At 38.6% G+C, this 26,614-nt stretch overlaps 2 protein-coding genes across 7 annotated transcripts; both read right to left on the bottom strand.

Moving 5' to 3' along the window:
• Positions 1 to 566: 566 nt before the first annotated feature.
• Positions 567 to 11,389, bottom strand: LOC121185498 (AFG3-like protein 1). 3 transcript variants are annotated; one of them, XM_041043704.1, is made up of 17 exons: positions 11,222 to 11,389; positions 9,247 to 9,334; positions 9,029 to 9,088; positions 8,816 to 8,934; positions 8,365 to 8,514; positions 8,175 to 8,249; positions 7,465 to 7,589; positions 7,087 to 7,360; positions 6,836 to 6,973; positions 6,438 to 6,591; positions 6,244 to 6,351; positions 4,631 to 4,756; positions 4,363 to 4,473; positions 3,741 to 3,856; positions 3,393 to 3,593; positions 2,545 to 2,739; positions 567 to 2,282 (listed from the first exon to the last, which is right to left on the bottom strand). In XM_041043704.1, the coding sequence occupies exons 1-17, from the start codon at positions 11,327 to 11,329 to the stop codon at positions 2,055 to 2,057; spliced, it is 2,376 nt and encodes a 791-aa protein (XP_040899638.1). In that variant the 5' UTR covers positions 11,330 to 11,389; the 3' UTR covers positions 567 to 2,054. The 3 variants fall into 3 exon arrangements, with proteins under 3 accessions (XP_040899638.1, XP_040899629.1, XP_040899646.1); XM_041043695.1 differs by having other exon boundaries at positions 9,247 to 9,337; XM_041043712.1 differs by having other exon boundaries at positions 2,105 to 2,282; positions 2,525 to 2,739; positions 9,247 to 9,337.
• Positions 11,390 to 15,463: 4,074 nt separating this feature from the next.
• Positions 15,464 to 26,411, bottom strand: def8 (differentially expressed in FDCP 8 homolog). 4 transcript variants are annotated; one of them, XM_041049156.1, is made up of 12 exons: positions 26,287 to 26,411; positions 24,808 to 24,930; positions 22,178 to 22,269; positions 21,879 to 22,028; positions 20,421 to 20,562; positions 19,791 to 19,955; positions 19,422 to 19,549; positions 18,630 to 18,743; positions 18,320 to 18,400; positions 17,780 to 17,920; positions 17,465 to 17,574; positions 15,464 to 17,135 (listed from the first exon to the last, which is right to left on the bottom strand). In XM_041049156.1, exons 2-12 carry the CDS (start codon positions 24,914 to 24,916, stop codon positions 17,042 to 17,044), a joined length of 1,326 nt encoding a protein of 441 aa, XP_040905090.1. In that variant the 5' UTR covers positions 24,917 to 24,930; positions 26,287 to 26,411; the 3' UTR covers positions 15,464 to 17,041. The 4 variants fall into 4 exon arrangements, with proteins under 4 accessions (XP_040905090.1, XP_040905006.1, XP_040905242.1 ...); XM_041049072.1 differs by having other exon boundaries at positions 22,178 to 22,272; XM_041049308.1 differs by lacking the exons at positions 24,808 to 24,930; positions 26,287 to 26,411 and adding an exon at positions 23,503 to 24,075.
• Positions 26,412 to 26,614: the final 203 nt, after the last annotated feature.

A 26,614-nucleotide genomic window follows, 5' to 3' on the forward strand; every position in this document is an offset into this window, starting at 1 on the left:
AGTAGCAGCTATATGCAATACACTTTTTAATACTTTTAATAAATTAACTTTCTTTTTCAAACATTTATTTAGATCGATTTTCCTTGTCATTTTGAAAATGATGGCTGCCACAATCGCTGCTACGAAGCTCACTGAAGTTGTTAATCCAAAGTTGGGAGTCAGATTCCATTAAAAGACATGCATTAACTAGATGGGCAATACTTGGAGCTGTTAGAGATGAAGGTAGAATTGCACCATGGTCAGGTGGATTTGCATGAATGCCAAAAATACAACAAAGTGCCAACAGTTTTGTAGTCATCTTTTGTGAGATGAATTTAACCTATGATGCAATATTTCTCATCTAAGCAAATGGAATAGCTGGTATCTTGATTTATTTATCTCATGTTAAGCTTGTCTATACCAGGAGTGCCAATAATTCTGAATGCTGTGACATGATGGATCAAAAGTGACACTGGGATGGTGGGAGAATGAATAAAAGTCTTGAAAAAGTTTGTGTTTGTGTGATTTGTCAAGGGGCGGGGGGGGGGGGGAGGTGGGGGGGGACAAGGGGGACAAGGCAGACAGTGGAGTATAAAAATGGTTTAATATTGGTGTGAACCACAAGAGCCTCACATTTCATGTTTTCATTTGTTTTCATGTCAATATAAAACCAATAATCCTCCCTGACATGTAAAAATAAACATTCCTCAAGCAAAAACGGTACACAGTCAAGCACAAAACACACACTATCCATCATACACACTGATGTACAACCAGACTCATGCTGGCTAGGGTCCTTTAACCATCTAATGGAAAATCTGACTTAAAATTCAAGAAGAGCCCACACTGGTTATACTGCAAAGCATAAATTCAAGTATTTGTCTTTTATATAGTAAACCTGTTTACTCAGAACAGGAGCAACTGGCCTAATAATTCAAACACTCTTAGTATTTAGTTAACAGTGTGTGACCAGCCCTTCACAGAGTGGTTCTCAAATACATGAAATGAGAATGCTACATGAATAGTTATCTAGCTTAGCTTGCTTGGCTCATAATGGAGAAAACATTCAAACATAACCTCAAATTAACTGAAAAGAACGGTTTCCTCAATAATAGCAACTTGTTGTTACATTAATAAATGCTGCAGGAGGGTTTCAATACACTGAGAGGGAGAAAGCCACACAAACACATTAATGGAAAAGTCAGTTAAGCCTGACTTTTTCATCACTAAGTAATTCGTTTTATCCACACCTACTACAGTAAAGCACATCAGGCATCAGCCTGAAAGTCACTTCCTATCATAAACCAAAAAACATAAAATATGGTAAATCTAGCATAACCAGGCTGTAGTCTGACTATGGTGACCAATGAATATTTGAAAAGGCCGTTCAGAATACAGAGACTGAGGTAGTGTGACTGAAGAGTTAAAAATCAGTTTCACAGCGTGTGCCATTTTTTTAGCTCATGTTTTATTCTTCCTCAGCTGTTTCCAGTGCTGAGAGTTTAACTATCAGTTACTGAAGTCTACATTAATGCTCACTCTTTTCACTATGAGCTATGTGCTCCGCGAGTGTATGATACCATCATACAACACAAGCACAGCATGTCGGCTAATACACATGTAACTAAAGTTCCTTTAACATAAGGTCAGGTAATTCTGAATAATAGGAAACATATTTCATTTAAATTCTTCTCTTTTTTTTGTGCTTGAGCTCATTAACTTTCCTGACTGCCAAATGTTCTGTGGTATGTTTGTCAGTGTTATTGCCCTGCATTGGAGCGTGGGTGGAAGAGTACAGAAGGCACCTCCAGTGAAATATAAGCTACAAAATGCCCTGTGCCAAGAGTTTTAGCTTACTGACTTTTAAATCTCACTGGAATATAAAAGCTACAACAAAAAAAATTGCACATTAGCTAATCTTGGTCACTTGGTCACTGATGTCCAACACATCACTATCCCTCCTCTTGCAGCTGTCAGTGACATGAACCAGGTTTTTTTTTTTGCTGCACTCTGGACCTGATGGAAATATTTCATCCAAATCCAGTGGAATATTTGCCTTGGGGCAGCATGCCCATCTACAGGAGAAAGGCTGATTTGTTTTGCCGACTCTGGCGGTGCTTTTCATCCCCTTTGTTCTTGTTCCAGTTCTTTAGCCCCTGAGGGAGAGAGGTGTCCTCTTCAGATTCCCCCAACCCTTCAACAAACTCCTCATATGATGACTTTTCATGAAAGGGACGAGGTCCTAACAGCTCCACCATATCAGCCTTGTCTAGAATCTCCTTTTGTAGAAGATGTTTTGCCACCTGCAACACGCACAAACAGTGAACAACGAGCATTTTAAGCAATAAACAATATTAATCAATAAATGTGTGTGGTATTTCTGAAGAAAGACTTCAAGAACAGATTTTCTTTTGCACATTTGCACAGAACACAAAACAGCCTATGGAGAAGCAGCAGTAATTTAAGCAAACCACAGAGGAGCTATCAGTTGATGCCTCACACTGTTCAGTGAGTTGCATGGGAAGAGGACACTTGTCATCTTTACCTCTCTCCAATAGTCCTCACCTTCTCCACCATTTCCTTCTTATCAGTGACAAGCTGAAGTGTTCGCTGGAAGGCAGCATCTATGAGCAAGCGGACCTCCTGGTCTATAAGTTGGGCTGTGGATTCGCTGAAGGGTTTCTCAGTAACTATGTTTCCCTGCTGAGGGAGCTCAAAGGAAACCTGACCCACCGCCTCATTCATTCCAAACTCTACAACCTAAAATATGAAGAGAAACAAGCACTGTAAAGAGGGAGGTTAACATTTGTAGTCTGTAAATGCCTTGTCTCTAAAAGTAAAATTGCAAATGGTGCTGCCTTTGCACTTTAAACCCACTTGTTTATGTGCCTTATTTTCAAGGCAAAATAAGATTTTGACCTACTTCTTTGACCTACTAAATGTGTTTGGTAACTTTTAACAGGGCACCTACAGAAATAGCCAGGATTATACCCTAATTCTTCAAGCTGACAAGATAGCAGTTTATCTGCAAGGTGCGGCTTGTTATCAGAGTTCTACTGAAATACTAATGACACTGACACAAAGTTTACTATCTCATATGTGTTCTGTGTTTCTGTTGCTGCTGTATTTTGAGAAAATCAGATCTAAAGCTCATTAAAGGTTCACAGTGAAATCTCTTACTATCCCTATCTTACTATCCCTTATCTTGGACTGTAGTTCACTACTTCCTCTCTTACAGGTATTAATATTTGTCATTGCTACATTATTAGACAACTTCCCTTTCAGTGTGATTCCATATTAGACTCCACTAAAACCACTTCATCTGTAGCTACAGAGCGTTTCCAGAATCACACACAGTAGTCACGCAGCCTTGTTAATCTATGGGCATGCTTGCTGTAAAATTTGGTGATTACCTGTGCATAGGCAGACTGCGTGACTTTCCTGAGGTCGTCTTGTGCTCCAGTGGTGATTCGACGAAAGAAAACCTGCTCAGCGACTCGACCGCCCAGCATCATGCACATTCTGTCAAACAGCTGCTCCTGAGTGAACAGGTACTGTTCCTTTGGCAGATACTGGGCATAACCCAACCCCTTCCCTCTGGGAACAATGGACACCTGAGGGAGTAAATTATAATGAATCTAATAATCAGTATAAGCATTTGGTGAGATCCGAATTTGACTACAGATGATAAAATCAGGGAACATTATGCAGACGGTCAAGCAGCAGTGCGAGAGAAAACAAGCAGGAAATGGTTTAAATACCTTAAGCAGGGGATCTGCGTGTTCGAGGAACCAGCCCACCACGGCATGTCCGGCCTCATGATACGCTACAGTAGTCTTCTCTGGGAGCTGCAGTACCTGAGTCTTTTTCTCCAGACCTAAGAGAAAGGAGAATGTCTTTCTAAATGGGACCGTGTGTGCTTTGTAGAAGCAGTAAGTTCTCAGGGCTGATGTGCTGTTCAAACATACAGCTGAGAGGACATTTTCTTTGGGTTGGTGCATGAGCCAAAGACTTTATCATTGAGTAATCACACTGTAAGTAAGGTAGAAAAGTCAAATCAAATCCTTATAGGGACGTCTCAATGAGATACTCTATATTAGGATATATAGTAAGTTACTACTACAAGTGATTAACAATCTGCACCTTAAGTTAAGGTACCAAGTTCACATTTATGGATCAAAATAAAATATTAATCAAAATAAACTAAGAGTATATAGCTGATTAAAACTTCATATTACGGAAATGTACAGCAAAACTAACCACTTTAAGACCATTGGTTTAACTACTAACTAACTTGAGTAGAGTGTACAATCCACATCCAACCCACATCGCTCTATGAATATTGTCACAATAGCAAGTGCATAACTGTGGCTGTTCTCTTACCTCCAATAACTCTTTCAACTGCCTGTTCAAAGTGCTTAGTGTTGACATGTTGGTTGAGGTGACGTGCAGCAATTAGAGCAGCCTCATTACACACATTAGCAATATCGGCCCCTGAGAGACACAAGAAGACACCAATCAAGTTAGAACTGTAATGTGGAAAAAAAAAAATCAAAAATAGTTACAGATGACAAATTGACCATTTTAGATTAATCTATAGACTGAGCTGTGTGTACAGACGCAAACATAATCACATCTCTCTTGTTCTTACCAGTAAAACCTGGGGTTAGTGCAGCTAGCTTTCTGGCCAAAGCCTCTACTTCTATACTGGAATCCAACTTCAGAGGTCTCAAATGCACCTTAAAGATCGACGCCCTTCCTTTAATATCTGGTGGTCCTGTAGGAAAAAAGTAAACAAAAATGTCTTTTTATATCTCATGTCTTCCAGGACATTCATGTTTGAAAACAGGAGACTCAGATTCTGAACTTCATGAGCATGTCACATTTACAGACCTTATGGGCAAGCAAGGTTTACAGATCTCTTCTTAAACTGACAGGAGTGTGTGTGTGTCAAGGCACATTTGAAGGACCAATTAGATCTGAGTCTTGAAGCAATGGTTAAACCTGTGACCTGGTGAGAATACCTTAGCCTGATGCATTTGTTCCTGCAGGATGTACTCACACATTTTTTTTTAAATGACATAATGATGTTATACGTTACATAATGAATTACTGATCAAACATTAATTAGTAATGTGACTGTTTTATAATAAATTTTATCTCAGGAATCTTGTTTTCATGTAACCACAGAAAGACTAAGGGAACAGGGAAACTATACAACAAAGAGAGGAGCAATGTGTCTCATCCCTCATGCTGGCCTCCAGTTATCTAATCCTTCGTTTATAGAAAGCCAGCTCTCTCATTTTGACCCAGTTTTCTTTGTCAGAGAGAAAACTGCCCTGCCCACCATTGTCCAGCACTGCTGGCATAAAGCAAATTAGATTTTAGCAGGCAGAAAAAGATCAAGCATTTTAACCAAAAAGATAAAAGAGCACAGTATGCAACACATGCTTTTAACGATTTAACAAGTGAATGGGTACAAAAAAACAGAACACAAGCAAATCTAATAGACCTGAAGCTTTTATGGAAACCATCCTTTGAGAGTATGATTGTTAGTAAGATTAAGCTTGGAACTCCATCTGACGCCAGCAGAAAAAAAAAAACATAACAAAATTAAATGTGGGTCTGCATGCACATTAACGCCACTGAATTGCACTTGCATAGTGTCTGGTATGCAGCGGTTATCTACTATGGTGTTATGGTAACACATTCACGCATCAACATGGAATTATAAAATACTAGATGGGAAGAACAAGGGAAATAAGAACAAAAATCCAATTCTAAAAGTTCAAAGAAACAAAAACTACATCATAGAAGGAGCATAGACGGAAAATAATTTCTATAATTTCGTTGTATTCTTGCACAATGACAAAGATTTTTGATTCTGATTCTGATTCTGAAACATAGGGACATGTCAGCTAAGTTACTTGGGATCATTACATTGGCAAAATGCACATGAAAATCTGCAGATAACACATAATTTATGGTATGGTAAAACATACAATAAGTATTCTAATGTATGGCCAAAATGACAAGTTGGTCAGGAAGAGTCCTATGCACAGTAAGAAAAGATAATGCATTTGTATAGTATTAATATATTAACAGAAATAGATAACAAGGAACTGGACAAAATAAATGATGCATAGAGAGTTTAGATATGCATAAAGGATACATGTTATTAGTGTGAGCCAGTTACCAGAACAAAAAAAGAGAGTAAGAAACTGGCAGAAACACAAGCTCAGAATGTAAAGTGATACACTTTACCTATGTATATATGTCGATCAAAGCGCCCAGGCCTCATCAGAGCTGGATCCAGGATATCAGCTCGATTGGTGCCAGCCAAAACGACCACGTAGGTGCTACTGTTGAATCCTGTAACGAAAAGAGGTGTCATGAAATTTGACACCAAGGACTGGGAGAAAGGTGCAAACGTGGAAAGAGGGGAAATTACAACCTACCATCCATTTCCACAAGCAGCTGGTTAAGGGTGTTTTCCTGCTCACTCTGGTCGCCAACGCCCCCGTTGCCTCTCTTCCTGCCCACTGCGTCGATCTCGTCAATGAAAAGGATGCAGGGGGCATTTTTTCGAGCCATAGCAAACATATCCCTTACCTGATGTGGGATAGGGCAAAAAAAAAAATCAGAAATATGGTGTTAATATTCAAGCATACAGAGGAAAAAAAATGGTAAAATGTCCTCTATGTGTGCATCTTCAACACTGTAGCAACCAAAACAAATAAACTTAATAAATAATACTTTACAGATGACATGGCCAAACAGCAGCATGAACTGCATGTGACCCATCATTCAGCTTCCAGACTCCCTGTCAGAGTCTTGCATTCAGCCCAGTACTGACCCTTGCTGGGCCCACGCCAACAAACATTTCCTGGAACTCTGAGCCGCTGACGGTGATGAAGGGGACATTGGCCTCCCCTGCAGTGGCCTTAGCTAGCAAGGTCTTCCCAGTTCCAGGTGGCCCTGATAACACTGCACCCTGAGAACAAAGATGTTACAGTATGTGAAATTTGATTTTTTTATGTAATATATGATCATAAAATATAAGTGGGCCTTGGTAGTACTTAATTCATTATGAAAAATACGACACACCTTTGGAATCTTGGCTCCGAGGTCCTGGTACTGACGCGGGTTCTTCAGAAAGTTGACAAATTCCAAGATCTCCAGTTTGGCTTCTTCACAGCCTGCAACATCCTTGAAATGCACATTGATGTTGTCTTTGATTATCTTGGCTTTGGATTCACTCATGCTAAAGGGGTTTGCACGCCCCCTACCAACACGCCCACCTGCCATTGGTCCCTGACGCATGGCAAAAAGCAAAAAGCCAACCAGAAGTACGGTTGGGAGAACATTAAAAAGAAGTGTCCTACGGAGAAAGAAAGAGAACTTCAATTATACCAGGATCCACAAGGGCAAATCCAGTATGCAAATAACTGAAGTTGCTTTAATATGAAAATTCTAGTTCCTCACCCGTCGCTTTCAGTGCTGTAGAATACAGGTATTTTGTGTGGGGAGTCAAGACCCATTTCATGTTGGGCCATCTCCAGGTTATGCTCAAATGAGTCAACACTGCCAATGTTGAACCACAAATAGTTCTGAAACACACAGGCAAAACAAAATACATAGTTATATGCAGTATCTACAGAATATGCCTATAGAGTTGTGTCATCCAAAGCCTTGTGTTTTTTTGTATATAAAGCTCTTGGAATTTCATCAGAGATTTTTGTTTATTTGAGCTACAGAAACTTATGGGAAATGTGTGAAAAGAAGCATGCAGTGTTTAAACATGCATGTTCTTGCAAATTTTATGTAAATAAAACTCAGTTATCTTTTGTCAGCACTATTCCTATTACTATTCCTGGTTGATAAAATGCTATCCATAGCTAAATTATTTATATATTAGTATTTGTTCATAATAATCATATTTCATTATGATCAGTGACCAACAATACTTGGTAATTTCATAAACTGGTCTTCTGTACATGGTGCACCTCCAACATGCACATTCATGAAGTGAACTGCAGTTCTGCAGTTGTATTGCACTGTGCACTGGTATATTTTAAGCAAAGCTGTAACAAAAGTAAAACTAAATCTGATTTACTCTGGATTAGAGCCTGGGATCTCACAGTATGTGACCCACCAATAAAAAAAGGACATGACAGCATTTTGTTGCAACTAACCACTTCTGATGTGTTCACTCCATGGGCAGGAATTACTTTCACATATTGTTTGTTGACAACCTCCAGGTGATCCACCTGTGTAGACAGCACAAAGATCATTTTATCCACATGGTTGCAAACATAAACATGGACAGATAAGAGACTCCCACATTCAGAAAATACCAAAACTAAAACACTCTCTTTTACTTACCAAACCTCTGCTCAAGTAGTGATGAACAAAGTCCCTCCAAGAGATCTGGACCCCCGTCTCTCGGAAGTAAAAGTACAGGAAAGCTGAGGCCATGCCTGCTGCACCGATGGCAAGATTCCGTACTACTTTTTCATCCAAGGGAAAATCATCCTGAAAGATAAAGAAATGCTGTAACAGAGAGAGCTGATGGACTTGACCAGCTGATTATATAAGAGACTGTGTCTTCATGCCAGTGAACAACAAGCAATTCTTCTCACACTGTGGCAGTAATCTGCTGCCTCTCAAACCAAGTATGATCCTCCTTTTAACAGTAGAATATGACTAGTATGATACTATATTTTTTAAGGAAAATGTAAATTTCAACATTTTAATTTTTAAAAAAGTCTGACAACACTACATCAGCTTATATGAGTGATATGAGTAAAATCAGGTGAAGAAAAGTTATTCACACCTGAAATCGCGTCCACCAGTGTGATTCTTCCTTTTTTCGTCCTCTTCGTCTTTCATCCCCATCATCATTTGTGTCCCGCCCTTCCCTTCCTAGCGACTCTTGCTCTTTAGTATTTTCATCTAAACGGTAACAGAGAATAAATCATACACTGCAGCAAAAGTGAGAAGAGCTGATGTACAAATGGTGCTTCCAATAATGACACACTCATCTCACCTTCAACTGATTTGTTGAAGCTAGTGCGTTCTTCAGTCTTTGGGAAAAACTTTTCAAAACCTAAACCAATTCAACAACAACAAACACACAGAACAAATTAATTAAATTAATTAAAAGGATTAAGTTCAAATGCGTCACATTGACCTATAAGATTTAGGTCAGTGTGTACACTCATTTAGCTACATTACACAGATTAACAGCATTAGGAGGTACATTACCTCTTGGTGGTTTGTTTGAGCTAAGTAACCGAGCAAGTGAGAAACTGCGTTGATAAAATCCTCCATATTTCCTTTGGGTTAGTGACGTCTTCTGAAATAAAAACACTGTATGGTGAATATGTTAGCAGTGAAAGACCTGTGGAACAGAAATATACAACAGAGAGGCATTAAATCAACACGCGATAGATGCTGTTAAACCTAACGACAACACAACATGAAACATCATAATCCAAATTCTCATGGTTTCTGCTGCTGGTACGAATCAGTCACGCACGCTAACTTTCATCTTAATGTGAGACATCTGTCCTGCTACATGTTTTTCCTAAACAACCGCAAACAACATCATTTACATGATTACTGAAATCTTATTATGACCTGGCTGCTCTGGACTATGTCACGGTTAACCTAATTTTATTAAGTCATTACAAAACTGTGGCAGATAACCCACTTACACTTGACACTGAACAGCTGCTATACACTTCATATGGTATTTACTTACATATCTGTCACTTGTGCAGATTAAACATGGAATTAATTATTTCTAAATGTTACAGTAAGGTTTAAAATAACGGTTTCTTCCACACAAGTGCAAAATATCTGATTGGGATTAATCATTAGAGCAAAACTGATCCCAGACTTTTGAGGTCAATACCACTGCTATTTGAGAATGATAAAAATCTCACAATATTATATCAGCATATCTTTTTTGTAACATAAAAACATAACAGACATTTCTTTACATATCAACATACAGAGGGGCAACAAGGAAAAAAACAAATTAGTGTGTCTTAGTAAGGTGGTATGCCACCACCGTGCCAGCAAAATGCCCCCCACAGAATAAAAGAGCCAACGGATCCCTTCACTGTAAGGCTCAAGCATTTAGGCCTGAACCCTTCACTTGGTGCACACCACAAATGCACTCGCCCACTTGTCAAGACTATGGTGAAGGATGAGTCTTCTGACCAAATCACTATTTCCACATAGTGAGATTCAAAATCACTTCAATCTTTCCACCTTTACACAAAACCAGAATCAACTGGGCCTGCTCAGCATTTTTATTCATGCCACAAAGCATGATTGGACATGAGCTGCTTACTCACCTGCTACTGCCGGACAACAAACTTTATTATCAAAGATGTCAGCACAGTAAATAAAACAGTACATTTTAAAATTTGGAGATATTTTAAAACGTGGACTATGAATAAAAACATAACAAAAATAAAGTGAACTGAGAAAACTTAAGTCAAATGAACATAAAAAGGCTCACAATTTCTGCCCATATACAAAACTAACACCACTATATCTTGTTCAGTGCAACTCTTTATCTGGTAATGATCTGACAAAAATTCAGTCTGAATTTTAAGTTCCTCTGGTTTGTTTTACTAAAGTAGAAAAACAGAAAGTCAGTTGAAGTCAGCAATGTGCGTCAGATAGCTCCGCTCAGCTTGTGAAGCTGTACTACCACTTTTCTTGAAAGTAAGTTTTTTTTAATTCCATTTACTGAAAAAACCCAACCTCCAATTCAAAAAGTTCAAGACTTTTAGCTGCACACAAGTGACTTTTACATCTAGTCAATAACTTATGAATGAGAAGGAACAAGCACGCCACATTACCCGAGGCACGCCCCCTTCAGACACATTATGAAATCGAGGAAACATTATCAAATGGACACATCGCGAGAGCACAAACAACTGAGGGATGATACATAAACAGTGCTGCAGTTTGTTTGTTTATTCAAAATGGGATTTTTTTTTTAGTGAGGGTGGGGGGGTCTGCTGCCTGCACTGAAGAACACCGTGTTCTTTCCAACAACAGACCTCAAACACAGTCACACAAGGCTCCAACTCCTGCAACTCACCGGTGTCCAACGCATTTAAAAGTAGCAACTGTAAAAGTAAAGTTTGCATTCTGCCACTGTTGATAAGACAGTAGGAAATTTACATAATAAGTAAAAATAAAAACTAAGTCATCATACCGACGCGAGTGCACCGCTGTTGCGAAAAGGAGCTGAAATCGTGGATAAGTCTCGGGTCCACGTCCGAACCGTCCGAAAGGGCCCGACACTCGCAGAGAGGAGAGCCATCGTGTCAAGTGCTGCGTCCTCTCGGCTTCAGTCTCTGAACTCACCGCCGAGCCATCAACAAGTACAGTGCACATAGAAACCAGCAATCACCGTCATCTCGCGAGATCGCGGTTACAAAACAGGAGAGTGACGTTTTTCCCTTTGGAATTGTTTTTGCTACTTTCCCACTTGATGGGCTTAAATCCCGTCTGGACTGGATCTGTAAGTGAAGCGTTTTTAACACAAAGAAGACAGTGGTGCAGAATAAATCATGGGGTGTCAGTTCTGGCCCAAAAAGTTTTGTTTTGTATGTTTTATGCAGTATTCTGTAGTACTTCCAGAGCAGAATACCTACCACTTTATGATGGTGCAATCATTTTCAGCTGTATATTACCTACGTGTTTTGTATTTGAAATTCTAGCATCCCACTGCGCAAAGACACGTCCAAACGACGTCTTTTCGACGTTGTTTTTGCACGTCCAATTTTGGTCTACTTAAGGTGCAGACTGTGACGCCAGTAGACGTCTTTTACCCGACGTCTACCCAATGTCCATTATTGACGTCCACAGGACCTCTGAATAAGGGCTAATTGTAGTCCAAATATGGTTGTTGTGGACGTCTTTTCTACGTCAAATTTAAACTCATTTTAGACATCGTTTTTATACTGCTTCTAGACTCTCTGCACGACTGTAGTCCCATTTCAGAAGGTGGCACACTGTTCCAATTCATTTTCCTATAGCTTCATTTGATTGTCTCAGCAGCAGGTGACAACTGGAAACGCATACAAAGGTGTGATGCATTTCCAGTTTTAACCTGCTGCCGAGCCAACGAAGCTACAGGAAAATTAACTGGTACAGGAAACGGGTCCTCCACCTTTTGGAAACACATGGGACTACAGTTATACTCAGAGGTTTACAATAAATCACAATTCAACCCCCACTTATTTATTTCCATTTTTATTTTTGTCAATCACTGGCACAAACATGTCACTAATAAAGCTTTTGACTTCTGTTGAATTTCCTGTCAACTACCAGTAAAAACAAGGAACATGATTTCATGGCTTGCATGTGGACATTGCTTCAGTGTTCATCAGTTGAAGCAAACATGCTTTACTTTTGATTGTCTGCCAAAACTAAATGAAAGTGATAGCCAATAACTATCAGTAATAGAAAAATTCAAATAAATAAATATAATAATAAAATAAATTACACCACCCACCTTGTTTGGGTCTGTATCACAATAAATATACAAGAACAGAAATTTAAAACAATAAAAATTAAAGTGCTAAACAATGTGTTTTGAGGTAAAATCCAACCAGAACCAATTATACTGAACACAGAAAAGAAGACAATGTACAAAGGCTGTGACAACATTCTCCACAATGGATAATCAGTCCTGAGTGACTGCTGTGTATCCTCCACCTCCACTTCTTTGCGGTCCTTTGCTTCATCCTCTGTCATCAAATTTCATAAATCCAACTGCACGAGCAGAAAAAGAAAAATTATTAGAAATATATAAAGGAAATCTGCAGTCATACTGTACTGCTCTCACCACGCTTACCCTTACGCAAAAATACGGTGACTACATAAATACACAAATACATTGAACAACAGGACATTACGCAAAATGTAATGCGGCTAGCAAACAAACTCCACTAAACAATGCTAACAACACAACACAATAAACATACCACTTTGAAAACTACACGCACACAATACTTACAGACTGTACGTTCCCTGGCTGAAACGTGTGCAACCACATTCAACTTTACGAGCCCATCTCTGTGTTACTGACCGAACTTATTGACTGAAGAAACGGAACGGAGCGGCCAAGATGCGAATTGGAACATTAACAGAAAGAGCGCTCACTCTGTCGCCGTTTCCAAAAACTAAGAAAAGTACAGAACACTCACTCTGATACAATTTCCACGAACCAAAGGAAAATACACATTTTACACTTTTTAACACTTTTAACTTATGAACTTTAAATATTACTTTTGACCTTTAAAGACAGCACACGTACACCAAGTCCCCATATTTGTAAGCAAAAATATGTTGCCTGTGCATCCACTGCCAATACTGGATTAATACATCTACATCACCACCTGCCTATATCTTCGTGGCTCGCTAGCATGTAAAAAACAATCCCCGCTGAGGGGGGAGCCGCTAGATATAAAGTTCGCAGCTTGTTCTTTTCGCTAGCTTAGAGAATTTAGCTTAGACTAGCTACCAGCCTAGCTCTGGTTAGTGAGCAGTGACTTAGCGACAATGCTTGTTCACGTTAATCCTTCGGCTAACGTGAATGTTTTTAGGCACAGTCGTTTTCAAAAGTAATTCCAATTCCATTTAAACTATGGCCAATGTTTAGCTAACATTAGCTGATACGATGACATGCAATGCCAATTGTAGCCACAGCAGTTTTAGGTCGTTTAAAACAACAAAGCTAGAACAGCTTACACTATAAATACATAAATGAACATAAAATGAACAAACATGACCAACTTACTTTCAGCTTAGTGGAAAACGGTGATTCTTGATGTACGCTGAACAGAGCCGAGCGGCCACTTGCTTCAACAGAGACGAAATCAGAGACGGTTGATGAAATTCGAAGAATCGCGCCAAAAGCTTGGCGTGTTGCCTCGGCCAATCAGGGTGCCGTTTACTGGTTGGCTTATGACGACGTGCTGCCTCAGCCAATCAGAGTGGCGTTAACTGGTTGAAATCATAAAAGTTATAAAATCAAGGCTCCTATGTACCATGAAATTATTTTCTGAAGCTTAATTTCCAACAAGTTGCATTTCCATATAAATATATAAATAAAAACATAAACAAATAATAAATAAATAATTACTAACAATGTTTAATCACAAATAATCTATAATCGTATTCATTAATCATGTTGATAACATCAATGTTGATATTTGTCATTAAAAAAATTACATTCATTAATAATGTCAATTTCCTGCACCTGTCTTAGACGTCCACGTGACGTCCAAAAAAAGTTACCTAGTCCAACGTTCAAATGTTGAACTGCATATTGACGTCCAAGTGGGGTCGTGGTTAGACGTCCAAATATCGGACCTAGTTTGCACGTCGTGTAAATGTCCAGAACTGGTCATGGACCGACGGACGCAATATAGACACGATCTGCACGTCCATCAGACGTCTAATGTTTAGTGGGATTGCATAATGTTTCAATCTGGGTCCAGTTACATAGGACTTAAAGTACTTGCATAATGTTGCATAGTGATTGGCGAGTGTCCTCCACTACTCCTCCTGCACACTTGTTTCTGCTTTCCTAAGTGTAACCCAAGTAGGCGTGACTGGTCCAAATGTTCCCACCACCCACGTTTTAACTGTGAAGGTATATTTACTTAAGTGCTTAACGTGGGTACAGTTTTGAGATACTTGTATTCTGGGTATTTCTATTTAATGCCATCTATATATCTTTACTGCACTATATTTTTTTATTGCTGCAACAAAGTCCACCGAAAATTAATTGGCAACAATACTGAGAAGTGATTAATTGTTTTTTAAGAAAACCTGCCAAAATTGTCTGGTTGCAGCACCTCGGGTGTGAGCACTTGGTGGTTTCCTTCTACAACTGTATCTTTTGGGGTTTTAACTGCTGGTCAGGCAAAACTAGACATCTGAAGATGTCACACAGGACTTTCATAAACTGGGACAAAGGAAAAAGATTTTACACGCAAAGCATATGACCAACAAAGAAAATAAGATATTTTGTTATAAAATACACTGCCCAACAGTTTATAATATTGTTTAAATTACCTCCATGAGTTTAATTCTACTGTTAATATTTAAGTTGACTTTAGAATGTATGGTTTTTACATGTTAGAGTATACTGTTCTACTGTTAAAGGTTTATTACTGTCAGTTTGACTTCTATGATTTAAATTTGATCTTTTATTCATGTTTTCAAATATTACAAATGTAAATCACAAGACTTTTAAAATTTGTTTTGGTTGTCTAGTTCTTCTTTAACAACTGTCAACTAATTTGAATGTACAAGCAATTTTAACACTGCTGGTTGGAAAAAAAAGTTTTACACCTCTGTGCTGATAAGGACCAATGTGTCATAGTTCATCCATCGACTGGTTAAAGCTGAACTTGGCTCTAAAACAATGCTGCAGCCTTAATATACTTCATTACTTTATTCATGCTTTACTCCACATGACTTTACAACAGGACATGGCTTTTACCAACACCATCTATGTCCATTAGTCTTGGAAAAAAAAATACAGTACATCATACTGAAAGATATCACAGCCAAAACTCATTATTTTAAAACAAATACTTTAAGTCAACATTTACACATTACCAAAGGTGTCACTTAACATCTTGGTCATCTCTGGACAAAATGTGCAATTGGTACTTTAAGACTGAAAACCATTAACATGATAGTTAAGTGTATTAAGACGTTTGGATGACAGCTGTATGTTACCTGACAAGCTTAGGCACACAATGTTCATGAGTATTCACATCTATTTACTACGCACACTGCATTAAACCGAACCAGACTGGACACAGATCAAACTGTCTGAGATGAGTTCACAGTTTTGAATAAAAGGAAAAGTATATTTAACTCCCATATTCTTGTTTGAATAAAGCAATTCTTCTTACAAGAAAATGTACCGGTAATGCATGCTTTGATCATAGATCTGTTGGCAAATACAAGTATTTATATTTCAAATTATGGTTTTAATGACTGTATATACACATATATATTTTTGTCAAATAATTGCATGCCATAGATTTTTTTGAAGTAACCAGGGTGGCTGACTGAAAAATGAACAAACTCAGAGCAGACCTATACAGTATGGTACAGTGCCAATAGGATGTTAAAAATAAATATTGCTTTTAGGCCTGGAAATATCTTTAAGACCTTATGAAATGTTTAACAGATTAACAGATTATGACCCTGAAAGGAAAACAGGCATGAGGCAAGAGCAAAAAGAAATTATAGTGATGTTATGATCACATAGCCTAATAGAGTCATCTAATTTCTTATGGTAACTTAATTAAACACAATGCATTTTTAGTTGTGTTATACTAACTTATATGCCCTTATAAACTTGGAAATGACAGCTCAGTACATGGTTACTTACTTAATTTTCAAACATCTTTACAGGGTATTGTTTTTAAAATAAAAACAACTGGAAGTTGAAAGTCAAATTTCTGGTTATTGTACCTTTGCAATTTTGTCTTTGGAAGCTGGAGTTACAATCCTTAAAGTTCAAAACCATTGTTGTATATGGCAACCTTAACATTTAGTATTCAGCAAAGTTGGCAGTATAGGTTAATGCAGTTGAGGCTTGTAACGATTAACATGCAATTCCTGCATGTATAATCACTTATTTAAAAGGTAGATTTTCTCTGTAGGCCATTTATTTTGTACATTTTTACAAGGAGACACACACTTTAATGAGAATACCTCACACAAGCGCACCTACACAGTATTCAGTACATCCAATTTTAGTGTAAATTAAAAAGTTAGATAAAAAATATATATATTAATTTCCAGAGGGGTTTCTAGGTACCCTGCTTCATGACGTAGTGCACGCGAACATAAGGACACAACAGTATAAACATATGCGCACAAAACAAACCAAGGACAAAGACAAAAAGCTAGTCTTCTATCAGACCTTCTTGATCGAGCCGAATACAACGTGAGGCAAAGTGCAACATCCAGTAACATCGGGTGGTCATCTCCAGAGTCACGCATCTTTGACATCTGGCACTTCGTCCTGCTTGCGTTCAGTCATTCGGGCACATCGTGGACAAGTTGTGGAGTTGTCATAGTAACAATCTCTAAAGAGACATTTAACAAACACCAACAATTTTTGTTACATAATACATTATATTAATGGTGTCTATTTGGGTAATGTGGCAGCTCAGTGTTTGGGAAATCAAATTATTTTGCTGCAGGCTGAGTGGGATAAACTCATTAATGACTTTCTTATTTCTCTGGATGCAGTTTAAAAAGTTTGTTAACTGATGATCTTAGACTGGATTAGCCCAGTATAACTGGACATGTTTGGGGTTATTATTAGCAATCACAGCACAATGTTTTTCTTCACAAATGTTTTCACAAGCTCGTTTTCAACTCTTAACAATCACATAATTGGCTGGTGACTAACCTGTGGAAGACAGCAGAGCAGTCGTGGCAGACTGAGGTGTGACTGTCAAAAGGGAACAGGATGTCTCCCTCCTTACACAGCTCACACACAAATCCCTTGGCCTGACAACGCTACACATAACACAGACACACAATAAACACACACACAAAATGAGACAGAAAGTCAGAGTCTTGGTAAGGCTGCACGATCTCTACTACCTGAGCTAATGATTGGGTGCGACTGCCAATAAGTCCCTAATAAGGCAGTAGACTTACTGACAAAGAGAAGTCAGCAGTGTCATTAGGCTTGTCCTTTGTGCTTTATGTATAAGCTCACCTCACAGTCTAGTTTGATGTGTTTAGCAAATGTAGTGTGGATCTCTGTAAGGGAACAGCTGAGCCTGCCACTGGAGATGTCAATCAAATCCTGTAGTGAGTACATGTCATCATTCTCCACAAAGTGCTGTCGATCTTGTAGCTGGAGAATACACACACAGTGGAAAACTTTTTATAAATGGTCCATAAGACCTGATCTTTCTGAGAGAAAACATATTAAACACTTTCATGAGGTCATACTGTAGTAGCCAGCAAACAGTCAAATATCTCAGATTAAAACATTCTTTTCAAAAGTGAATACAATTTTTAAAAATTTTGAGCTGATAATGAACTTGAAGCAAGTTTAGTTGCATAAACTAACTAATCACATACAGGCTTCCGCAGCAACTTTTCACAATTCAGAACAAGCTCTCCACTTCCACCACATAGTGGTGCTGTTGCAACAAATTACTTCAAGGTTACATACACCAGTGTAGGTGACATTCAAACTGCACAAGTCATTTTAATTTGGCTTAAACAGATATTGTAAATGGATGCAGACCTGTAGTAGTAGCCGAGCCTCCATTGCCTCTTTGCAGGTAATAAAATAGGGTTTCATCAACAGAATATCTTGACGAAGTTTCTATAGAGGAAAAGACACATTGCCGTCAGTCTCACTTAATGCACAGAGTTGCAATTGAGTTTCTCTCTCACTGACCCAAAAGTTAGCAGTGAGTGCCAGGATGGGTTGTGCTACAAAACAGCTGTAACAGAAACTATAACAAAGATGTGTTTGATGCATGGAGAAGTGTTTCCAGGCTAAAACTGAGAACAGGGTTGCAGGGTGCCTCAAAAAAAGTGAAGCTACCCACCCTGATCTCAACCAGTTCCTCCACAAAGTTGAATAGCAGTGGGTTGATTTCTTTCAGCTTCAGCACAGGTCGTGACATCATCAGGGCCAGGTAGCGCAATGAGGAGCGACAAACCTGAAAACGAGAAACACCATCAGGCCACGTACTGGCAGGATATGCCCACATGAACACACAGTGACATGGGTTAAACCTGAATTGGTGGACAGACTGACTGAGTCAATGCACGTCATCTGACCTGGATTTGCAAGCGTCCTCCTGATCTGAGTTAAACCTGAAAGTAGGTCAGATGCTGATTGGCTTTCATAACCAGGCATTTCTATTAGAGACTGAAATGCAATTTAATGTTAATGATGTTTAAACAAAATTAAGCTGACTTCCCTGGAGTCATTTTCTTAGACTTGACAAAGCTTCTCTAGAGCCACAGAAAACATGGCTTCACAGGCTGTGTAGTACTTCTCATGACATAGTAAATTGACTCTGACGTGAAATTGGTGTTGTGCCCTTTTAACTTTATTTGATACTGTAATATAATTGAGTGATTCTGACATTGAGTAATAATGTATAAGAATACAGCAGCACTTTTGAGTCTCACTCAACAGTGAGAAACAGACAATAACATCCATTATGACAGCAGTCTCATCAAAGGACCCAAATCCTGCTTCAACATCAGTTCACTAAACCCACATCTCCTGTTTTAAGGGGTATAACTTGACAAGAAGTCTCACAGATTGATGTAGGAAAGATGAAGAGATGCTTCTGATGAGAGTATTCTGCTGTAGCTGTTGAGGGTACCTTGCGTGGTTCAAACTCCCAGTTGTGGATGACACGAGCTGGGATGATGGCCGTGTCATTCCAGTGGCATGTGCTGCAGTAATACTGGCCTGTGTAGTCGCACTGTCTGGCCTCACTTGGCACACCCCCTACAAAATAAACATGCCACTGTGGAGTCAAACTGTGAAACAAAAGAAAGCTAAATGTACTAAAACACATTTAAAAACAACCCTGTTAAATATGTAGTACTTAGAGACGTAGTAGATAATAAAGATTTGATGATAATTATGTCCCGTGTCAAATATGTGAGCATATGTCTATGAAGCAAACCTCTGATCAGTTCAGATTCAGATTGCCAAACATAAACCAACAGAGTCCATTCATACTCACTCAGTGAAATAGGTGTGCGGCATTCTGCACAACGGTAGTCTTGCCGGTCTAGTCCTATCTCAGGGCAGATGCTGAGCTCGTACTCCGACTGGTGGCTAACCTTCGACCTCACACAGGGCTTAGTGATCAGGTTCATACACTTACTATGGCAACGGTAATAGCAACCTGAGAGAAAACATGGAAAATCACATGACATGACATTTTTTTTAGCACAGCAACATTGGCACACTGTTTTTTGCATGAATGACAGGTTAACAGATTCAGTGAGCTGAATATCTAAGGAGTATGAGGAAACTGACTGAAACTCTAATAATCCCTGTCCTGAAGAGCAATCTCATTGTTAAGTCAATCAAAATGACTTCCCCAGTTCAGCTGGCTGAAACTGTGGCACACTATACTGTAAAACATCATGTTGTATGCATGTGGAGCACAAGTAAAACTTTTGAGAGACCAGGTAAGGTAATCTGATGAAGTGACATTGTGTTAGTGTGTCACTGAGGCTTTCAGAGCACATACAGGGAGCGTTCAGGTAGAGCAAGTGTAACATTTAATGGACATGGGAAGATTTTCGGCACAAAATTTAACTCCACAGTTCTTTATCAGATTGATATATTGGATAGAGTACCTCACCTGTGCAAGTATACCAAGTCTGAATAAGGCCCCAGATGATAGTGCTACACTTGTCACAGGTCTGCTTTACGCTCTTGCTCTTTTCCTTAGAGAAGCGGTGCTCCAGCAGGATTCTCAGATTAGGCTCATCCTCCTCAGGGTCCTTTCAAGACAAAGTTAACAAAGTGCAGTAACACAGTTCATGTACATGTATGGGTGTTAAAGACATGCATCACTGTAAAATATATGCACAATATATTTGTGTACATTGAGACACTGACACCACCTCCTAAATAAGATTTTCATGTTGTACTATGGGTGTTACCATGTATATTTTGCCTACAAACTATGATCTGATCCAAAGGCAGTAAAATAAAAATATGCAGTATTTGCATGTATTCACATATTTCCCTGTTATATCTGTTCTCATAAAGTATTAAAAATGAAATTTCTATTTGCTAATTTAAACTTTGAACTCTGTTCAACTTAAATCAGCTGCATTATTACATTACATAAAGTGCTCTGGGAAAATTCCATATAGTTTACAGCAATGGATATGACGTCTAACTGCTTCACATGATATGGTTCAAAAAAATGCAGCCTAATTTATGAAAAAGTTCCTTTTGTGCATCACTGTTACCATGACGTGCTGTAAGATCCCTGGTTGGTTTACAGTAATCAGCCTGACACATTGCCAGAATGCCACAGACACAGTTTTATCAGTCATATGAAAGTTTTCATAAAGACAGAGAAATTGTCAGGCCACAAAAACACTAAGGCTGGGCCTAGCTATTGGAAACAAATCAGTATACAAAAAAACATAGCTCCAAAACGCTACATAAATTAACTAACATTTAAATTTTAGCTTACTTACTTTGTGTAATTTGAAGGAAATCTTGAGAAGCAGAAACTGTGCTATTTGATACGTGAGGAGCTTTTGTAGGAAGTCGCTGACCTCTACAAACTTGTTTATCAACTCATCAGTCTCCAAGAATGTGTGTAATGTTTGCTCTCATTTATCTGAAACAGGGCAATGACTAAGGCCAGAAGTGATACACTGAAAGCTGAAGAAAGGCATTATTTGAAATGTGTTGTTAGCATACAGTAATCACCTCATAGTATTACAAGCCTTGCAGGATTTATTATGATCTTCCTTATTCTTTCCTGTCTGACACTTATTTCCACTCATAAGCTACAGGCCAACTACAAACTAAAACTAAAAACTATTGAGCCCATTAGGTTTCTCTCAACCCTAAATTCTATATTTTCCTAATACACCTGAATGCAGCATTCATTTTACGGAAATGTCTCTCCAAAAATACAGTAAAACAGCATGCTTTACATAAACATAACATACATATGCAAACATTTGTACAGCTTGAAGTTTTACTCAAACTGAGGAAAACTCCAACTAGACAACTTCCACCAAAAGCTACAACATCATGCTATGAATTTCTCCAAACACTCCTCAGTTCTAACCTTAAGTTCCTGCAGTTTGAGACGAAGGTGTATAAGTTTCACTACAGTGTCCTTCTGTCTCTCTGAATGTTCTGGCAGCTCCAAGATCAGCTTCTTACACTCCTCTATGGCCAGTTTTAGCTGTTCAATGTCAGATGCCACAAAAGAACCCTGGAACAAATGAAAGAGCAAAGCACTTCTAAACATACAGTAAATAGAAAAGGAAGTTTTGTATGTGAGCACTCTCAGTTTTACAAAATAAATCAGTTTCATTTACTAGTAAGTTGTTTGGAGGCCAACAGGAACAATGCTATACTTACCACAGGCCTCGAGAAGTGGTCCTCAGCCAGACTAAAGTCCATGGTCCGGTCTGAACTGTGGGTTCTGCTCCCAGAGAACAGCTCAGGTCTTGCTTCTAAAAATAGGCCAATATGACATAAAGCGCTGTTCTTCTTGTAAGCATACACACTATGGTCTTGTAAGCACGCTCGGTCATGCACACTAATTTCACTCACATGACTGTGGCCAGTCAAGACAATACCTACAGTCACAATCCCTACAGTCAAGACTCACCACTCAAGAACTCTCAAAGAAGGACAACAGGACGAAATGGACAACTGAAGGAATCACGGGTAATTATCTTATGAGTCCTGGTAATGTGTAACAAAGCCACCTGACAAGACTCCTACTGTTTGATTCAAACTGCTGCTCACCATGAACTTTGAAGAGCTGATCTCTATGTCACTATCGCATCTTTGGAGGCATGTTTCTGTCCACCTGACAAATGTAAGTCCAATATTCATTCTTTTCACTCTGGTTCAGTGTCCACCAAGTCCAAAGAAAGATAACTGGCTCTTTAAGTCACTAGCATAATGTGGAGCAGCTATTAGCTTTGCATTTTATAACTTTGTCTACCTATACTATGAATTACTGAGGAACACTGAATTATATGTATTGAACTTTAAGGACAAAATCACCTAATTTTCAAGCCTGTCAATTGTAGTGTTGTACTGAACTGCATTAGATTGCAAGCTCTTGGTGTTGTACTGCCCCCAACTTGCATTACACTGTATAGCACTTCATCCTATTGTTTTTACCCTCTGTGTAAACCCTTCACTTAGACTAAGAAAGAATTCAAAGTTATATACTAGCAGCATTTTCCCACACTCAAAATTTTAGACACCTAAATTCCTTGCCCAGTTTTGAGTTTAATATTTGGCAAATGCTTTTTTGAGATTTTGTTTGCCTATCTGAAAATATTACAGGGGATAAAGGACAAAGGAGACAACAAAACAAAAAATGGCAGCACAATATACAGTGCGTGGTCTACCTAAGTCTGCATGTCAAATAAAATCTGCACCAAATTAACACTTCTGTTCTAACAATCTGTTCATACTTACTAGGTGTCAACAGTGCCTCCTCAAATTAAGTATGATGACATTTTAAATTTGAAAACAGAAAAAAAATGTGGCAATTAAACAAAACTAAACTGAGATGACAAGGGAGGAAATGAAACAAAATTTGAAGAAAAACAGTCTTAGATTTATAATCTTTTAAATGATACATACTAAATCAAGCTAATCACATATTTTACCAAACTCACTCTCCATCTTACTGAAAAAGCGCAGACAAATGCTGTTGTTACCTGCATACCCCGCAAACACCTCAGAAGAAAACATGGTGAGCGAATTCAGCTTCCCAATGCCAGATAGTCAGAGGCCAATGAAGCAGAGAAACACAGTCGACATCAGTAAAATGAGCTCTGCTAGGGTTAGGGTCTGTGCCAGGCTTGCCTGTCAAAATGACTGTAATCAAACAAAAAGTTCTATAATCCAGGAACTGGTAGTAAAGTACTGCTTACACTTGTGCTTTTCATTTCCTCTGGTTCAGTCGCAGTATTTCCAACTTCCTTTTCCATACACTTAGAGTTACTCACAACAGCCCAGTGTGCTTGTTCTTTATGTAATGGGACAATTTGTCTAAATATTTGAAGGAAATAAAATCTGATTCACAAGGGGGTTGCTGCCCCATACAGTGAGTGAGCCACAGTGGCATGATCTAAGCACCCTAGTAGTCTTGCTGTATTTTGGCACCGTAAGGAAAGCAAGTTTCTTTTTTCTGCAAGTGACATTTAGAAAAGCAGAAACCTCAGAAAACACCTCCCACTCCAGCATCTATCTGTTTAGTAAAGGAAATATAAAGGAAATCTATAAGGCAGCGCTGTAAGGGAGCTTAAAAAGACCCTCTTTCCACCCATAAATCAATAAAATATTTAGTCCTTGTTCTAATGTTCCTACAGCAAACAACTTGAGGAGAGCTGAGTATTTTATCCTCCTCAGGAGAAACCATATTAGTTATTTTTACCCAAAAATGGTTAATAAAATCCCAAATTAACTGGCCATCTTTTCAGCGCATCACAGAATATTGAAACGAAATGATAGCTGGATGTCTGCCAAAATAGAATAGACACACTTCCTTCCAAGCCATAAAAAAGTCAGGCCTTAATTTCTGGGATTTTCCCTGATACATTGAAAAATGAAATGGGGTAAACCAGAGTTGTGTTATGCTTCAGTTCCCTCTAGTGAAATGTAGCATGTGACATATCAGGCCCAATTACAGTCTTGGCTAACAATGCTTTTAACCAGCTAACCAGCTTTTTCGCCATAAGGGCTTTGTGACCAAAAGAGAAACAAAAAAAATCCACAATCTGTGGGAAAATACAGTATGAGCTGCTGTCACTCACCAGTGGATTAGGCCCAATAAATGACGTCCAAATGACTTCACATGAACATCTATTGGTCGATTAGTAATAAATGAGAGTGTACATCACTCAACCTCAAACCAAAAGAACTACATTACAGCTGTAAAAGCAACCTTAAAGTGAGGCCATACTCTACACTTGAGATGGCTATGTCATGATTTGCCTATGAAGAGCTTTGGCAGACTTTACCATGTTGTGGGGGCTTTTTGCCTCCTTGAGAACCATCTTCTTCCTCTCCCCGATCAAAGGGATTGAGGCGGGTTTGGCGGAAAAGTGCAAGTCTCTCATCATACTCCATTTCATCGGCTACATCTAAGGAAGACAAAATACATTACAGTCACAATGAGAGGTTTGTTCATTTCTTTTCACTTATGTTTATAAATTGAAGCAGGAAGAAGGATCATGACCATCTTTTAATGGAAGCCAGATAGCTAATGCGTTTGCATGGTTATCGCTTAATGTGCAGTGTATTCCCATTCCCATCCTAAATAAACTGCACTGCTTTTTAGTGACCAGAGAGCTGTTCAAAGACAATAAAACCCCATTCATAGGGCCAAACGAGCAATAAGTGAATGTGCAAAATAAATGTTGCATTCAAAGTTGGGTCTGATTTTAATATTGGTTGAAAAAGATCTAATACACTCATTGTACTGCTTCGGCGCCTATAAACATTGCAGAGAGACCATATCAAACGCATGTCTTTCAGCTAATTAAAATCAGTATGTCTGAAATTAATGATGCAGCAATTTAATTTTGTACTTGAAAGTTAACAGACTTGCATGGGACAAATTTTACAAAGTTACCCTGCCTTTTAGTCCCTATTCCCCAGCAAAGGCCAAATTTGAGAGACGCTGGATCCGTCACTTCCTAAAATGCAACCCATTTAATAACACAGACTTTCTGTCAAAAGTTGTGCTTTCCAAGCCTTAACTGAGGAAACACTAATGACATCTTCAGGGTATCTTCTCAGATTTTACAAAGCTATTCCAGAGTCACAGAGGATATTATGCAACTGTTTTTGCAGGCTGTGTAGTACTCCCTTTGATCAGAAAATCGACTCTGACATGAAATAAATGATGGAGTGCTCCTTTAATTTTTCCTGACACTTCTGGGTTTTTTGCTATAAATGCTCAAATTAAATTACGTATTATAATGTAAACTACATTACTCACATGAAAACCAACGTGCTCTATATAGATGGACAATAACAACAGTCACTAAGCTTCAAAGCTGGTAACAGGAAGTCTTTTCAAAACAAATATCAAAATATAAAAGACTTAATTCACTACTTAGGACTTTTTTTTGTTAATCATCATCGAGCTCAGAGAATGGAGTCAATCAAGAAAACACTGTAAAGCCTTACAAACGTTACAAACACAGGTTGAAGCCTCATCTCATCAATTATAACCAGTCAGGGTTGCCTTTGACAGTCCTCCTCTTGTAAACCGTAATCTTGATTATGTTTCTATTACTGCTAAACATGTACAGCGTGGCATAAAATGAATCACATCTATGCTACCAGTCTAAAAGAGCACATCGACATCAATACACAGATGTCAACGGCCAGCTAACGCTAGCTAGCTAACTAGCCTTAACAACAAACCAGTCATCTGTTGTTTTGGAGCTGTTTTTAGGTAATTTGAGTGGTCGGTATAGCTGGAGGCTTACCCCGTTGTTGACCTTATTAATCATGAGGGAACCGGCACATGTAAAATATGTTTTATGGTCGACGTTTGCGGTTAATATAAGGAGTCCCCCCCGTGTTGTTTTGTCCCTGTCATCACCAACATCACAAGACAAAAAAGTGTCAAGCCGCACTTCGTCGAAAGACCAATATCCGGTTAGTATTTTCAAAATAAAAACCTATGGTGACTGCAGTGCAGAAGAAGCATATAATTACTAGGGGGAACTAAAGAGGAAATTAATGAGATTTTTGATTCGTTATCTGTGTTCAATAAAAATGTGGCACTTCTGTCTCTTGTCTTAAGGTGGTATA

The sequence above is a fragment of the Toxotes jaculatrix genome, chromosome 1 (genome assembly GCF_017976425.1).
Source record: "Toxotes jaculatrix isolate fToxJac2 chromosome 1, fToxJac2.pri, whole genome shotgun sequence".
Classification (NCBI taxonomy): domain Eukaryota; kingdom Metazoa; phylum Chordata; class Actinopteri; family Toxotidae; genus Toxotes; species Toxotes jaculatrix.

Coding starts and splice junctions, on each gene's coding strand:
- LOC121185498 (XM_041043695.1), bottom strand. CDS start 11,329: ATGGCTCTCCTCTCTGCGAGTGTCGGGCCCTTTCGGACGGTTCGGACG. Junction 9,338..11,221: donor ACAGCGGTGCACTCGCGTCG/GTATGATGACTT, acceptor TTTTTATTTCAG/AAGACGTCACTAACCCAAAG. Junction 6,352..6,437: donor GCTGCTTGTGGAAATGGATG/GTAGGTTGTAAT, acceptor TTTTCGTTACAG/GATTCAACAGTAGCACCTAC.
- def8 (XM_041049072.1), bottom strand. CDS start 24,916: ATGGAGTATGATGAGAGACTTGCACTTTTCCGCCAAACCCGCCTCAAT. Junction 17,921..18,319: donor AGGCTCGGCTACTACTACAG/GTCTGCATCCAT, acceptor TGTATTCTCCAG/CTACAAGATCGACAGCACTT. Junction 17,575..17,779: donor ACATCAAACTAGACTGTGAG/GTGAGCTTATAC, acceptor TGTTATGTGTAG/CGTTGTCAGGCCAAGGGATT.